The 15,825-nt window shown below is 37.2% G+C and overlaps 1 protein-coding gene across 2 annotated transcripts; it reads left to right on the top strand.

Annotated features, from left to right (window-relative positions):
- The first annotated feature begins 6,616 nt into the window (after positions 1 to 6,616).
- Positions 6,617 to 14,318, top strand: LOC114472289 (zinc finger protein 501-like). 2 transcript variants are annotated; one of them, XM_028461490.1, is made up of 4 exons: positions 6,617 to 6,759; positions 11,213 to 11,325; positions 13,009 to 13,953; positions 14,054 to 14,318. In XM_028461490.1, exons 2-4 carry the CDS (start codon positions 11,257 to 11,259, stop codon positions 14,267 to 14,269), a joined length of 1,230 nt encoding a protein of 409 aa, XP_028317291.1. In that variant the 5' UTR covers positions 6,617 to 6,759; positions 11,213 to 11,256; the 3' UTR covers positions 14,270 to 14,318. The 2 variants fall into 2 exon arrangements, with proteins under 2 accessions (XP_028317291.1, XP_028317289.1); XM_028461488.1 differs by having other exon boundaries at positions 14,051 to 14,318.
- Positions 14,319 to 15,825: the final 1,507 nt, after the last annotated feature.

Genomic DNA, 15,825 nt, shown 5'->3' with positions numbered 1-15,825 from the left:
TGTATATGATGAGTCCAGAACTATGTTTGTTAGAAAGCAAATTGCACTCGCGCAGATTTGCTACTTTTCTACTTTGATTGAGTTTTGTACGGGACAAGCTGTCAGTGTTTGAAAAATGTTCTGAGCAGACCTGAGAACACTACGTTTCATCTTTCAAGCGTGACCTCTGTGGTTGTATGTTCCTTTTATCTCGGAAGTAAAGATGAAAAGAACTAAATGAAGTGATGTGTGGTTGGATCATTGTTCTGGCTACAGTGTTTTACCAAAAGTCAAGATCCAGATATAAAGTAGCAGCCAGGAAAAATGCGAGGCTTTCACTCTATTTGTTGTAGCGCACTAACTCGTGATGAGGCCAAGTTGTAAGTGTTTCTCTTCAGCTTTTAAAAGTAAAAAAACAACAGCTTAATTATCACAACTGGATAAGAGACTTTCTCTCTTGCCGCCCTCAAAGGTTTTGTGCAAACAACATTCTGTCAGGTGAGTTCATCATAAGCACTAGTTGCCCACAAGCATCCTATCATCTTTGCTCTTTTTTCTTTTTAGAAATGAATTTACACTTAAAGCTGCAGTATGTAAGTTTTTTTTTGCGTAATTTGGTCAAAAATCCATACGCATCTTTGAGCATACTGTAATCCAAAGTGTTCTGAGTGGACAGTGAATCTCTGTTCCTTCTCCCGGCCCTGTAAATTAGTTTTACAAATCTAGGAATGTGACGCTGGACTTCAACCAATCAGAGATCTTTCTAGCTGCTCGTCAAAAGTCTATGCGTGTTCACAATCTGAGAGTAGGTACAGTTAAATGGCAGATGTTCCAGCAGAAGTTTCCATCACAGCTTTTGGCACAGCGGTTACATGGCAAAGCAAGAGGAAAAAAGAAGACCAAGGTGGAGAAGCAACAGAATAAAGGCACAAACGTGTTCAGGAGGAACGGACTTTACAGACGTCCCTCTGATTCGGTGTGTGCGGCGGACTGCGCATGATCCACTTTCAGTCCTTGCGGAGTCTGTCCCACATACAAAGTCAGAAAAAGAGAGTGATAACAGATGAGATAAATCGCTTGTAAAACAAAGAGAAACATTATCCAAGGTGGAAAAAACAGAACCAAAATAATTTTCAATGTGGATGTAGTGTCTGTGTGTGTGCTCTGCAGCTGGGATCGCTGCTTGTGTGTGTGGAGTGGCTGCGACTGTGAGCCTCTTACTGTCCTCACAGCAGTGAGTGATACGTGCTTTCATGTCTCTAAAACCTAAGTTTCCAAAGTGGGGTACGCAAATTGTCATTTGGGTACTAGTACTAATGCTAGGCTAATACTAGTTAATGCTAGCTAATGCTAACATTAGATTAATGTTAATGCTAATGTCATTGCTAGGCTAATGTTAATCTTAAGCTAATGCTAATATTAAACTAATTCAATTCAATTCAACTTTATTTATATAGCGCATCATCAGTTCATCCAGGTATCCCAGACTAGTTGAGCCGCGAACCATCGATCAGGAACCGCCAGTTCCAGCATCAAGACACCTGAAACAGAAAAGAGAGCGGAGGGCAAGGAGAAGGCACAGACTGCAGGAAAAACATGATACATTATGATACACTCGTTCCTAGTGGTTGGGTGAACATTAAACGTCTTGCGGCATTCTCCATGCTCTGAAATGCTACCACTACAGACGAGTTTTCGTCTTGTACTGGTCGCACATATTGCTATATGGGGTGGACATCAGTGTGAAGCAGTGTGAGCAGTATGATGGGCTACTAATGCTAATGTTTCGTTATTGCTAACGCTAATGCTAGCAAATGTTAATGCTAGCAAATGCTAATGTTAATGCTAGGTTAATGCCATTGTTAATTAATGCTAGTTAATGTTAATGATTTGTTAATGCTAGGGTAATGCTAATACTAATGCAGTGTTCAATGAGGCAGGCCAGCACCTGTATTATCACTTGCATTTATTTCAGGAAATGCAAATATGAAATCTATATTATTCCTCAACAGGATAAGTGAAATTCGGGGACAATTTTCCCTGTAGGGCTACATTGTATATGACAGTACATTATGTTTTGTGTGCAGGAGTAGGGGGTACATGGCTTCAGGTTAAAAGTCTGAAGGGGTACGAGACAGTGAAAAGTTTGGGAACCACTGCTGTAAAACATCAGAAAACTCTCCAATAACACAAGATTAAGTCCTTACATATGTTACTAGTATTGAGATTAACTTTTGTTATTGACCAAATACTTATTTTCCACCACAATTTGCAAATAAATTCATTAAAAATCCTACAATGTGATTTTCTGGATTCCTCATTTTGTCTCTCATAGTTGAAGTATGCCTATGATTAAAATTACAGGCCTCTCGTCTTCTTAAGTGGGAGAACTTGCACAATTGGTGGCTGACTAAATAGTTTTTTGCCCCACTGTATATACAGTACTGCAGCTTTAATGATATATATTTTTTAGATCTATTAAATAGGCAAACAACATGGCCTTAGTCGACTTGCTGCAGAAATCTGACTCTTTCCCACACTAAGCTTGAAGCTTGGTTTCTTGACAGCCAGCTACAAATCAATGTGTTGACAACAAAAGGAGCTTGTTTCTCACTCAAAGCAATAACTGACAATAGAGCCAGTTTCACTTGATGGCCAGCCTGTTGAAACGTTCATATATCTCCAGTACAGTCATTATTAAGAAATGCTCACAGCGACTCAGTTTACTTTTAGAAGATTAAACTGTCTTGGTGTCAGTCTGCAGATTTTAGAGCTTTTGTGTTCTGCATAAACCAAATTGGCTAAATTAGTCCTAAGCTAGTTCAGATGTCTGGGCCCCCAACATCCCCAATGTATCATCAGTAGGAAATTTAAAAAAAAATTGTGTAACAACATGCATTTAACTTGGCAACCGTTGTCATTATTAAATAATGTAAGGATTGGATTCTGTGATCAAATGTGATTTCAGATTCCTTCTTTCCCTTTTGAACAACCCACTTTCAATAACCACAATCTGATCAAATACTGTAAAGTCAAGCTAAACAGAATTGTTAAAATGGCTGGGAAAATTAACCCCCAAAGCCTCCGACTCAATTATTTACATTTCTGATTCTGATAATTGATGCTAACAGTTGATTTGATTGGATTGAGTTGGTTTAGGGGCGCATGGTGGATTAGTGGTCAGCACTTCACAGCTAGAAGATCCTGTGTTCAAGCGCTGGTGGTTATCTGTGTGTTGCCCTGTGATGGACTGGCGTACTGTCCAGGATGAACCCCCGCGTAATGCTGAAAAAAGGAGCAAGCGGTTCAAAAAATGGATGGATGGAGTTGGTTTAGTTTGAATATCATGATTAAATCCAAAACAGATGGATTATATTTTACCTGTACAAATCACTACATTGTCATATGAAATACAGTTTATCCACTTAAAGGAGCATAGGGCAGGATCTAGAAATCAGACTCCATAGTGACACCATGGTGGTTAGGGTGACTGCATCCATCAGCCGAGTCAGCGCGGGGTGCGCATCAATTGTTTGTTTTTCACCAGAGCACAGCTGACACTGTGGATAGAGAATGGACGTCCAACCAAACCCTGACGGGACCCGACGGCACCGGACTGGGACCAAATCAGTCCCAAACTCAAAGAGTGTCAGTACATTTTATATCTCCTGTTCTATACATCTTCAATAAAAGTGATCATGGAATTATGAACATGACAATAGAAGGAAACTCCCGTCCAAAGTTCATACAATTAGGCTTTAAACTGAATGAGATTTTGAGGGTTTAAAACACTGAATAAGCAGAAAGTACCCGAAGGTACCCCAAGGGTTAATCTGATTGGTCGGTTATGATGTGTGATGCTTTTGATTGTATGTATGCATGTCTGAATGTACTGTATTTATGTATGTTTAATGTTTTTTTACATTGGGATGACAGCCCAAATATATTTTATTTGCAGTTTTCAACCCTTACTTTATTTTGCAAAAACATGCGATGCTTGTATGAAGGCTGAAACTAAGGGATTAGAAAGATGAAGATATCTTTTTTTATATGACTTATTCTGGATTATCAGAATCAGAATTATGCCACCCACATTATATACTTCATGAATATTAGAGGTGAACTATGCTCCATATTTTGTTGTTTTAAATGATTGGAAAATCAATCAGAGGAATACCAAAGAAGTGTGCACGAGAAGTGTTTCGGGGGAAAGAGAAGAAGTTTAAAAAATAAAATAAAAGAGAAGAACCACTGACAGAGAGCAGTGTGAAGGTAACTTCTTTTGGTTTCTGTCAATGGTTAATCTTTATTCTCCATTCTGTTACGTATTTGTTGTGAGTCAGTATCCTATCCACAGTGCCCTCCCTTTTTCTATAAATTGCAAACAAAGGGTGGACACCTGAAACACACTACCCTGTAATAGAAGAGTCTTACACAGAATAATTCCCCAAAGCTGCCCAATAAAAAAAAATTAAAGACTTAAACCAGAATTTACCAGATGGACCCTTACTTCCTGCTCTACCATGATCGGACAAAGATAACTCACATCCCAGGATTTAAAACTTTACTAAGAGGTGATGGGGTAGGCGTACCAATGAATCACTTTGTACCACTGAAGATTTTATAAACATCTGTGAGTAATTCTGAAATTAAACACATTTTATGTGTGTTTTCATATTTTTCTAATTTGTCTGATAGAATATAACATGGAGGTAACCTGCCCATTATCCTTGGATGGTAGGATCAGTACCATTTCTGCATACGTCAGTACATACATGGAGTGCAATCTTTTTTGCAACATCAATGCAAGTTTTATTCTGTCAAAAAATTAAATAAAATACTACCAGTACTTTTATTATTTCTGCTTAATTGTGAGTGTCACCAGCCCACCCTAGGGAGGGGTAAGCCAAACTTTTAGTGAAAGGGCAGTGTTACACACGAGTGAGGGGAGGGGAGTACATTAAAAAAAAAAGAATAAGAGTGGATGGGGATGCTGTTGGTATAATCTAGGGCTGGGCAAAAAAATCGATTTAATCAATTTATCAAATTTTTAGATAAAAACGATTTTTATTTTGCAAATTTGAATAAAAAAAAAAAAAAACATTTTTATTTTCACTACAATTTTTTAGAACTTTTTCACGTTCCATCCTTGTGGGTCACCATAGCCCGATGTGAGCCAGCCCCCTCTTTGTTTACATGTGTTTATCCTTTGAGTAGGCTATATGTGTGCCACAGGCATGTTTAATATGTTATTCGCACTTTGCTGAGATGCTAAGGGAAGAGTTTATTATTATTTTTAATTGTAATGTTCTAAAATATGTAGTTATCTGATTTCTTAATCAGAAAAGTGAAGCAACTGTGAAGTTGCACTTTTGCTTAAACCTGGGTTAAAGCTTGAAATTTTTAAATGGCAGAGCCTCATTTACTTTTTATTTTGGGATTGTTCTATGCATTTTAACTCTTGAGGACAATCACAGCAATAAAGTTGTACTTTTGACAATATATCTGTTTTCTGCTGTCATTTTTAAGTGTAGTGGAAAAAAAAAAATCAAATCAAATTTTTCTTTAAAAAAAAAATCAGAGTTTTTTTTTTAGGCAAAATCGCCCAGCTCTATTATAATGTGATGTTGCTATTGAGTAGATCAGTTGTTCTCAAACTTGTTGTTGTTATTCCTGAATCCAAGTGGTCCCTTTGGGGTCATTTGTCCTTGTGTTGCTAAATCATGTGTTCTCATCTCCACACATCAATCAGGACTGTCTGTTTCTCTGTAAACTGAGTGTTTACAGCTGTGTAGGTGTCGATGTGATGGAGTAAACTGAGTGTGGGCTGCATTTTGTAATGGCTCTAAAATTAGACTAAATGTCAGAAACACAAGATCACAAATGAGTAACAGTCAGGGCTACAGCAGCAGCAGCAGCCTGCACACACTGACATGTAGTGTCCACAGGAACACACTACAGCTCTTTTATTATTTTTTTATGTTATGCACAGTACATTCATGCTTCTCAGTGACAGTAAAAAAAAAAAAAATAGAACATGACATCATTCACAACTGCAAAATAGAAAGGAAAAATAATAATAATAAAGAGGCATTGTATAAGGTAGACCAATCTAGGTTTTAATTTAAAGGGGTTATAACAGCAGTCAAAAATTATAATCTTTGAATGAATCATTTTTTAAATTAAATGTGTGGATAGACTAATCATTGATTAATTTGATGGATTCTATGTAACATTTACACTCAATGCGGAATGCTGTAAAGTGTGGGTTAGTTTTCTGGACCTGTAGACGTATGGATATGGAATTTACCAAGTAAAATTAAAAGATTATTTGTTGTAGCTTTTTCTTTTTTTTTCTTTTCTTTTCTTTTTTCTTTATTTTTATACAGTACAGTTCATTCAAGTATACTGTACGTAGGCTTTGACGTCATCCCGCCCAGTATCATTGCCAGTTTGTTATTTTTTCTGCTATTTCAGTGCTATTTACTAAACACTAATATAAAAGCATTACCGACTTTAGATGGTAAATGTTCAAATGTGTAGTAAATTCGACCAGTAACGGGTCGTTTTAGGATATTTTTTCAGGTTCTTGAGCATCTTTGATGCGGGGAATCGTCGGCAGTGTCTGGCAACCATTGGTCTGCAGAAACAAAGGCGTAAAAATAGCGGACGATCTCCGTCTTCTTTCCCTTTGTTGATGACGCTTTGAGGAACGATATTTGTTGAACAGAATGTGAAGGTGTGAGCAGAGGACGGACAGCACGGGGACACAGGAAGTGGGTCAGTATTTACTCTTTGGTCCGGTTCGGTCTCAGGTCTGTTGTGGACCTTCAAATGGCTTTAGTGTGTGAACGCTGGGACCAGTAGGAGCAGAGCAGCACTGCTGGGAAAAAACATGGAGACACACACACACACACCGACATTTATCAGTTAGTTTCTGGTTTTATGCTACGGCTCGTGAACCGCTACTTGAAGACTCAGCCAATCAGAACGTGTCTGGGGGGCGGGCTTTAGCTCAGCCTGCAGTACCAGTGTATGAAGTGTTTATTGCAGAGGTTCTCAACATGTGGCTCGCGACCCTTTTCCCAACATGCCTCAAACAGTATAGTGCTCTTATTTTGAAGGCGGTCAGTTCATGAAGCAGACTGTTGACTTCTTGGGCCTGTACTTTGAAGCTGGATTATTGGCTAACTTTCAATTCATTTCAATTCAACTTTATTTATATAGCGCAAATTAAAATAGTCTTCTCGAAGCGCTATCAAAATACAACATTTTTGGGAAAAAGCCCCACTGTGCATCAGTTACAGTGGGGAGAAAAATCTCCCAACATCTAGGATTTATTCCGTGTCTACGACGCTGGTTAACTTCTTACCTGAGTAACTCACCGTGGTAACTTAGGCTGAAAGGCTAACCTGTTTGGGAGCAGGTTTTGATCAAAATAATTAATAGATCACCGAGGTTAGGGCTACACAATTAATCAAATTTTAATCGTGATTATGATTTTGTTTGTCACGATTAAATTAACCTGATCGTCCACGATATTTACATTTAAAATATGGGCTCTGCACTCTGTAATAGTGTATTTATTCAGTTAACCTTTGGTACATTTTAAATTCTTCGATTAATTTTTTAATTAATTATTCAATTTTAAAGTTTAATTTTGCACTTTAAACTACGCATATTTATTTATTTATTTATTTTTAAAGTAGTGCAATAAAACCACAGATTTTTCCCCTAATATTATAAATAGTTGTGATTATAATCATGATTACTTACAATATTGATCAAAATAATTGTGATTTTTGCCATAATCATGCAGCCCTAACTGAGTACAGAAGCCCCGCCTCCTGACCAATCAGTTCTTTTGGAAAATGACCATTAACGATCTGATCCAACAAGTGACAGTAGAGAAAGAATAGCCTCAGTCCTGTAAAATAATAGGCTGTATAAAATACAGTCCCGTACCCCATTTAACCTGAAGCCATGTCCCATGTACCCCCTACACCCGCAGACTTAAAAAAAACATAACAATGTAATGTCATATACTATGTCGCCCTACAGTGACATTCAGCATTGTACCTATCATTTTGAGTAATAATATATATATAAAAAAGAAGAATCTGTAAGCACACAAAAAACAATAAGAATTATCACTTAATTTGTTTAAATAATTAGCCTACCGGTATTTTTAGTGAGAAACAATGTCTTTTATTTTGGAAAAAAAATCTACCAAACAAATGTTGATTGAACATGTAACAGTAATACAACATATTCATCACCCTCCTGACTGCAGGTCTATTTATATTCTAGTTTTCATTGTTGTCACGCTGTTGTATATATATTTATTTTTTGTTTTTTGTTTTACGTAACCCCCTATGACAATTACGTACCCCTGGGGGTACCTGAACCCCACTTTGGGAACCTAGGATCTCCACGTTTACGATGTAGGCATACTGAGATGTATAAACACAGCATCAGAGCCCCAGACTCCACCCAACTTGATGCATTATTTTCCTGCCAGCCCCACCTGCGCCCATTGTTTGCAATCTGTGGCAAAAAAAAATAAAAATAAAAATTGATTTTTTTTCCAGTCATTTTAAATCATTTTTCCACTTTAGTTCCATGTTACATTTTGTTCCCTGGTCCATATCTAATGCAGTCTAATAATGTAATGCTCTTTCCATTTCTGCTCCATTATTACTCATTCTTACTATCTCTGTGTGTGGGTGTTTAGTTTAGTGGCATGAAACGTTGCTCTCCACCTGTCATACCTCTGTTCACCACCAGGGGCCGCGCCACACACTTTGAGAGGCACTGAGCTACAGCGTTGTTTCTGTCCTAAGTTATGGATTTTAATTCTTCATGTTATTAAAGAATTGTTCCTCATGGTGACATAAGTTGCTCTCTGTGTTTATATACCAAGGCTAATAATGTAAAAACATAATAGTCAAGGAAAAGAAAGGAGTGAAAAATGATGGTTGTCTGTTGATTATGGAGTTATTTAAATTTTTTTATTTTGTCTAATTGCTGAAACAAGTTATGCAGAAGTTATGCGTTAAACATATTAAAAGCACAATGATAAGCTTTTACTCTGAATGGCCAAGTGACACCATTCCTGGAACTGTAAGACGTGTCTTATCATTACATTTATCATCAAAGGTACACGTGTATTTACTGCACAAACACCTGTTAGACACAGAGGGATATATATATATATATATATATATATATATATATATATATATATATATATATATATATATATATATATATATACATACCTTTTATTGTTCAGATTAGACAGGAGTGAACTGACATGGACGACCTTTGATCATCTTCCATAAAAAAAGAATTGACAAAACAACAAAATACACAAGTTGATACAAAAAAAACCACACAAAATGATTTTAGAAATAATCTTGAATAGGATATGAATCCATTCAGGATACAGTAAATACTGTTTCATTCCACTTATTTACAAAATCAGATTCTTTAAAATGTGTTATCACTCATTAATTCTATCGTTATGTTCTATAGTTATTTTTTCACAGAATTCAGAGCAAAATGTTCTCGTCGGACAAAGGGGACGACTTGGTTTTAAAAGTTTGAGAAAGTGGGTACTTGAGTAAAAAAAAGTTCGAGAACCACTGCTTTAAATAAAATCACATACACAACAAGAATATAACTCATATTACATGAATGTACATGACATGTACATAATATTAATAATGTGCTTTTTGATTAAGAATGTATACAAAGCAAAATGTAATTCTCAAAAGCCATTTATAATGAACCAAATCGATGACATAACCAGTGATAAAAACCAGAATGAGATACATTTAACATTTAAGGTAACCCTATATCGCAACAATTTTTAGAGTTAGGTTTAGGTTTACGGTTAGGTTTAGTCTTAGTCACATGACCTAAACTGGCCAAATAGGGGCGCTGCGTACGGATAGAATGACGGTAACCGTACGGATAGCCACTGCCTACGTTTAATAAGAGCCCTTTGTTTATTTATTTATAGTAGGATTGGGTTCACGTTTGAGGTGCATCTATCATCCTGATTATTTGTTATTAAAATTCCAAAATATTGCACTTTTTTTACAGGAATGTTAATAAGTTCAGGTATGGCACAATTCTTAATACAAATAGGTTGAATTAGATGTGGCTACCAGGATTTAGTTTTTGTTTTTCGAGCTGTGTTATGAGTATTTTTATTTGTTTTTAACAAGATGAGTACAAGTTTTTATATGATCTGCCATTATTATACAGCCTTTTCTTTTAGTGCTAGAAAGATTGACTGTAGGAGATGTGACACCCAGTACTTTAATGGAACTAGGCCTCAGCGGTTTATTGAGTTTTCTTTTTTAGGTAATATAGGGCATTCGTTCTCAAACTTTCTTTTATTTCTGAATCCAAGTACCCCCTTTGTCTAACTACAACATTTTGCTCAGATGAATGAGCAAAATGGGTCATCTAACGCCTATTGTGGGACCAAAACTGACACTTTTATTTTCAATTAATGTTTTAATCATGATCATTTCCATCATCTTTATTATGATTATCATTTTAACACATAATAAACATTTTAAAACCCCATGTTTTTAATGATTTCAGTTGTTAATCTTCCACTTTCTCTCAAGTACCCCCTGTAGTGCCATGGCGTACCCCCATTTGACAATCGTAATATCATTTTATTTTAAATCTGTTTTTCTGTAAAAAAAAATAAAATAAGAAGTTTTACGACTCCCTGTTTTCTCTACTGCACGTACTGAAAAACACAATGGCTGTTATGGAGATCAGTCGCTGACTTTAATGACAAAGAAAAAGCCAAAATAAGCACACTATTGTGCAGCTGTTTGTTAATAAAAAAAAAATGCCCTTGTGGTATTTTACATCAATGATTCTAACCCAGAATTACATTTTGGTAAAACTTTATTTAAAAAAAACAAACATACTTTTATATTTTGTATCGCTTTTGTGAGAAAAAAGTACAGAGATATGAATTTTTGTCAGTATCACTAAGGCTTATCCTCAGGCTACGGATTTAAAAAACAAATCCATTTGTTTTAATTGAGACACATTTGAAACATTTAAAAAAAAATTTTATTTTATCTCAAACACGGATGTTACATTCACTTGGTACGCAGCATCAGACTGAATCCTCCCATGGCTCATAAAGTGAGTTACATTAAAACAAACCATCTTCCACCTTCTCTCCATAACTCAGGTATAAGCTGCTGGAGGCCGATTCCATGCTGATGTTGCAGAAGAATGGAGATGTCTGAAGGAGGATTGTGTTTCCACTCAGTCGTGGCATCTAAAATGGAGTCCCAGGAAAAGGTGAGGAAATAGCTGATTGAAATCTTTCAGCCAACTGGGAACTAAAACCATGAATGTTGAACCAGTGGAGAACATTTAATCAAGGGCAAATTTCTAGGGATGCACCAAAATTTCCGACCACCGCAAGTTTTTGGCTGAAAATGGCCCAAAAGGGCATTTTCGTAGTAAAAGTAACCACAACAGGATGTTGTGATGATTCACGCTTGTCTGGAAACGGGCCAACTAGTCCATGGACTCACGGAGCGTCTGTATTTCTTTTTTCTTTTTTTTGTTTTTTTAACAATTTTGTTTATTAGAAATTTGTACACAGAAACGAAACAGGATCACACAGTACTCGTTGAATGACAGTGTTATAGAGTCAACATCAACAAATGAGTTGGAACATGGTGGTCAGCTTGGTTACAGATGCACAACAATCACAGTCCGTGAAGCAGGGTAAAAAAGGAAAAGAACAAAAACGCAATAGATAAATGAATCCATGGTCTACTTGACAATTAAGGCCAAAAGTAGTTATTCAGGAACAACTGAAAAAAAAAGAATCTTCTCTGCATATACAAGGAAGGGGCCCCACACCTCTGTAGCGTCTGTATTTCAATACATCTAAAAACTAAAGCTATTTCTCAGCAGAATTGATGGAGCACGTAAGTGTGTTTATTTTTTTTGTGTTTCTGGTATCAGTTTCTCAGCGCACGTTAAACATAGGTTAGTACCAGAGGTGAAAGTAACGGATTACAACTACGGTATCTCACATTACTGTAACTGAGTAGCTTTTATGGGTACTTGTACTTTTTTGAGTACATTTCTAAATCAGTAATTTTATTTGCACTAAAGTACGTTTTAAAAGAAGTCAAATAAGTTGTTGCATTTCTGCACGCAACTCAGTAAATTATTACGGACTTTGTGAAACTACAAAAAAATGAAATGACCAGACAACAATCAAAATGCATCACATCATAGCCGGCCAATCAGATTAAACCTAATGTACTGTGTCAAAACAGCTTTGAATGCTGGTTATTTTCTCAGTTTTAAAGTTAATCAATGTACAGGTAGCTATACTTAGAGCCTGATAAAAAAAAATGTTTTTAATTGAATTCATTGGTGTCACTCTATTTTAAAAATAATTGTACATTTTGACAAACCTTTTATTTTATACAAATGGTTTTGTGGAAAATAAGTTAAATTCCAATTGAGCAAGATTTGGTCTCTTCCTTTTTAAGTTTATATATGAGATGTTTACTGTATGTGTACTTGAGTATTTTACATCTGACTGACTTGTACTTGTACTTGAGTACAATTTCAATCAAGTAACAGTACTTCTACTTGAGTAGGGTACATCAGTACTCTTTACACCTCTGGTTAGTACACATTCACAGCCATAAATGCTATAGGACTAATAATTTGCATCATAATTTATTTCTCTGTTTTTGTTTTCGGCCAATAATTTTCATTTCAGTGCATCCCTACTAATTTCCATCTCTGCCACTGAGCTGTGGAGGCAGTGTGATGTTTTGATCAATGTTCTGCTGGTAAACCTTGGTTCCTGACGTATATGTAGATGCTCTATTGAAGTTTAGCTCCTTATGAAGCCTGACGCTATGTCTGATCCATCTTTAACAGTCACTGTTCTTTATAGGAAATACATGAAAAAAATGTCTTTGTGTTTAATCTCTAACTTTTCTACAGGACTCTGGAAGCCAGGACGAAGCTCATCAAATACAAAGAAAGAAATGTAAGAGAAAACCTTCAGCTTCAGTTCAACAACCTGGTGTTAAACCCAAACCACATTCATGTAACGAGTGTGGAAGAGCCTTCACCTTAAAATCAGACCTCACTTCACATCAACGAATCCACTCTGGAGTTAAACCGTTCTGCTGCGAAGAGTGTGGAGTGTCTTTTGGGAGGATTTCTTACTTAATACAACACAGAGTCGTTCATACTGGACTTAAGGAGTTTGAATGTGACGAGTGCGGGAAGGCTTTTACTCAGAAGTCATCCCTGGTAAAACATCAACGTCTTCACAGGGGAGAGAAACCGTACATGTGTGATGAATGTGGGAAGGTCTTTACTCAGAAGGGCCACTTAGTAGAGCATCAAAGTGTCCACAGAGAATGGAAGCCGTACAGATGTGAGGAATGTGGAAAGACTTTCAGGCGATCTGAACACCTCACGCAACATGTATTTATTCACCGTGGAATCAAACCGTACCGATGTGAACACTGCGGGAAGGCTTTTACAGATAGTTCAAACTTCATGAAGCACGAGAAGACTCACTCAAGAGCGGAGTTATATCGATGTGACCACTGTGGAAAAACATATAGCCACAAACGAACACTCGTTGAACACCTGAGATCTCACACTGGACATGAAGTGTGTCTCTGTGACCAGTGTGACAAAGTCTTTACCACATATCAACACTTGAAACAACACCAGATCAGCCACTCTTCAGAAAGGCCTCACAAATGTGACACGTGTGGCAAAACTTACAAGCATATAACTAACCTTCATTCCCATCAACGGACTCATGAAATCAAACCTATCAAATGTGACCAGTGTGGGAGGGATTTGATCAGTTTTGAGAACCTGAAAGTTCAGAAAGAAAAGAGTTCATCCAAGTGTGGCCACTGTCAGGTTTGTAAAAGATCCATTCAAATCTAGTTTCCAGCAGAAAATGTCTATTTGTGTGTTTCTGAATTGATGAGTCTAATTCTTGGTCTCTGTTGGACAGCAGAGAACCACAAATGGAGCTTCCTCTCAGCCTCGTCAGCGCAGAGACTGTATTCCTCTGGCAAGTTTGGAAACACCCTCAGGAGTTCAGCTGTCCTCGCCTAACTTCATGGTGTTGATGGAGACACTGAGCGCAGATCAGGCTTCCCAACATCTAGTGAAGGCAGGCGGCACAACAGTGAAAGAAGAAAAGAAAGAGTGGAAAATTATGGGACAGTAGCTGTGTTTCCATTGCAGATTTTCTCAAAAATAAAAGCGATATTTCTAAATTTTGATAGAGTATAATTGCACTTTGCAGTGAAGGTTGCAGGAGCCTCGTAACTCCTGTGAAATCTCATCACGCGAGACTTCGCAGCAGAAAGATGGAGGTGGTGTGCCAGTTTGTGCTGGGTACCGTTATTTTATATATCTTTGCATGTATGGATTTTTGCTGTGTCGTGCACTGTGTTTGGGGGGTGGGGCATTGTGTGTGGGTGGTGTGGTGGTTTTCGGCTGGTGGTGCTTAGATATATTTGTTAGTTGGTCTGTAGTTGGCGGGGTGGCTTTGCTTGGTGGTGTTTTCTCTCACTGTGGTCATGGGTGCCACCTCCCTGTGGGTGGCGTTGTGGGGCCATATGGACCTGTATTGGTTCTGGTCTAGGCATTGATGTTTTTTCAGAGTTAACTCCTGGTGGTAGTAAAGGACTTCGTTTTGGACCAATTTGCTGTGGTGGTTGTTCTCTGGATCATTGGAGGCTGTGGTTGGTACCCTTTTATGGCTCTTGAGGAATCAAGAAGCACCATAACACAATATTGGGGTGTCTGATGGGGCCCAGCCTTGCTGGTTGGTCACCGTGTAGAGTTCTGATCTATCTTGGTGTTTGGCCTCTGGTGTGCGTAGCTAGAATATTGTTATTTTCCCAATCTGTAGCTGTGTTTTTCTTCTTTGGGGGCAGCTGGGTGTTGAACTCCCAGGGCATACACTAACATTTCCAGTGGTGGCACTGGTGCGCCTAACTTTCTCAGTTGGTCGCACCAGCACAGAATTTGGTCGCACCCTTTTTTTTTTCAGCATGCATGCTGATGAATAGTTGACTTAACTGGCTGTACTTGAATTAACTTAACAGTAGCATAACCAACTTAGCATCTGTGTTGCTTCACCCCATTTAATTCAATTCAGAGGGTCCAGCTCTTATAGTGGGGTCTCCTAATCCTCTTCCCCTGGTCAGGGGTCTGCAATTTTTACTCTCAAAGGAGCCATTTAACCTCATCTCACCTGGATTAAAGTCCTCCTGGAGCCGAAAAAAATACCTTCTCAATGAAGACAATACATGTATTAAATTATATACAGTTAAAATTATATAGAATAATGTTTGATTTAATTTGAATTGATTTTTATTGAACATGTAAATGGAAACTTAAAAACAGTTTAAAATAAAATAAAATAAATGAACATCAAGAAATAAAACAGTATCTTGCATCTTCAAATTCTTATGCATCTCAGTTTACATGAACACAATGTTAAGAAGGTTTTTTAGTTAATGTATTTGAAAGGCTACAAAAAGTAACTTGAATATGATAACCCATTATCATGTGGTCAAAACATGCTAATTACTAATTTCTTTCCACACATAAAACGTGTATATTTAACCGTCACATTGGTGGTTAAATAAATCTGTTCCCACACAATTAAAATCTCTATTTTCTTTCAGAATAGTGTTTTTGTTGGTTTAGTTATCTTACCAAGGATTAAAAACTTAAGGTTAGCCACAGGAACATTGATGGTCTGTAGATGTT

Source organism: Gouania willdenowi, chromosome 11 (assembly GCF_900634775.1).
Source record: "Gouania willdenowi chromosome 11, fGouWil2.1, whole genome shotgun sequence".
Lineage (NCBI taxonomy): Eukaryota > Metazoa > Chordata > Actinopteri > Blenniiformes > Gobiesocidae > Gouania > Gouania willdenowi.
The sequence above is the reverse complement of the archived record's forward strand: the minus strand, read 5'-3'. Positions and strand labels throughout refer to the sequence as shown.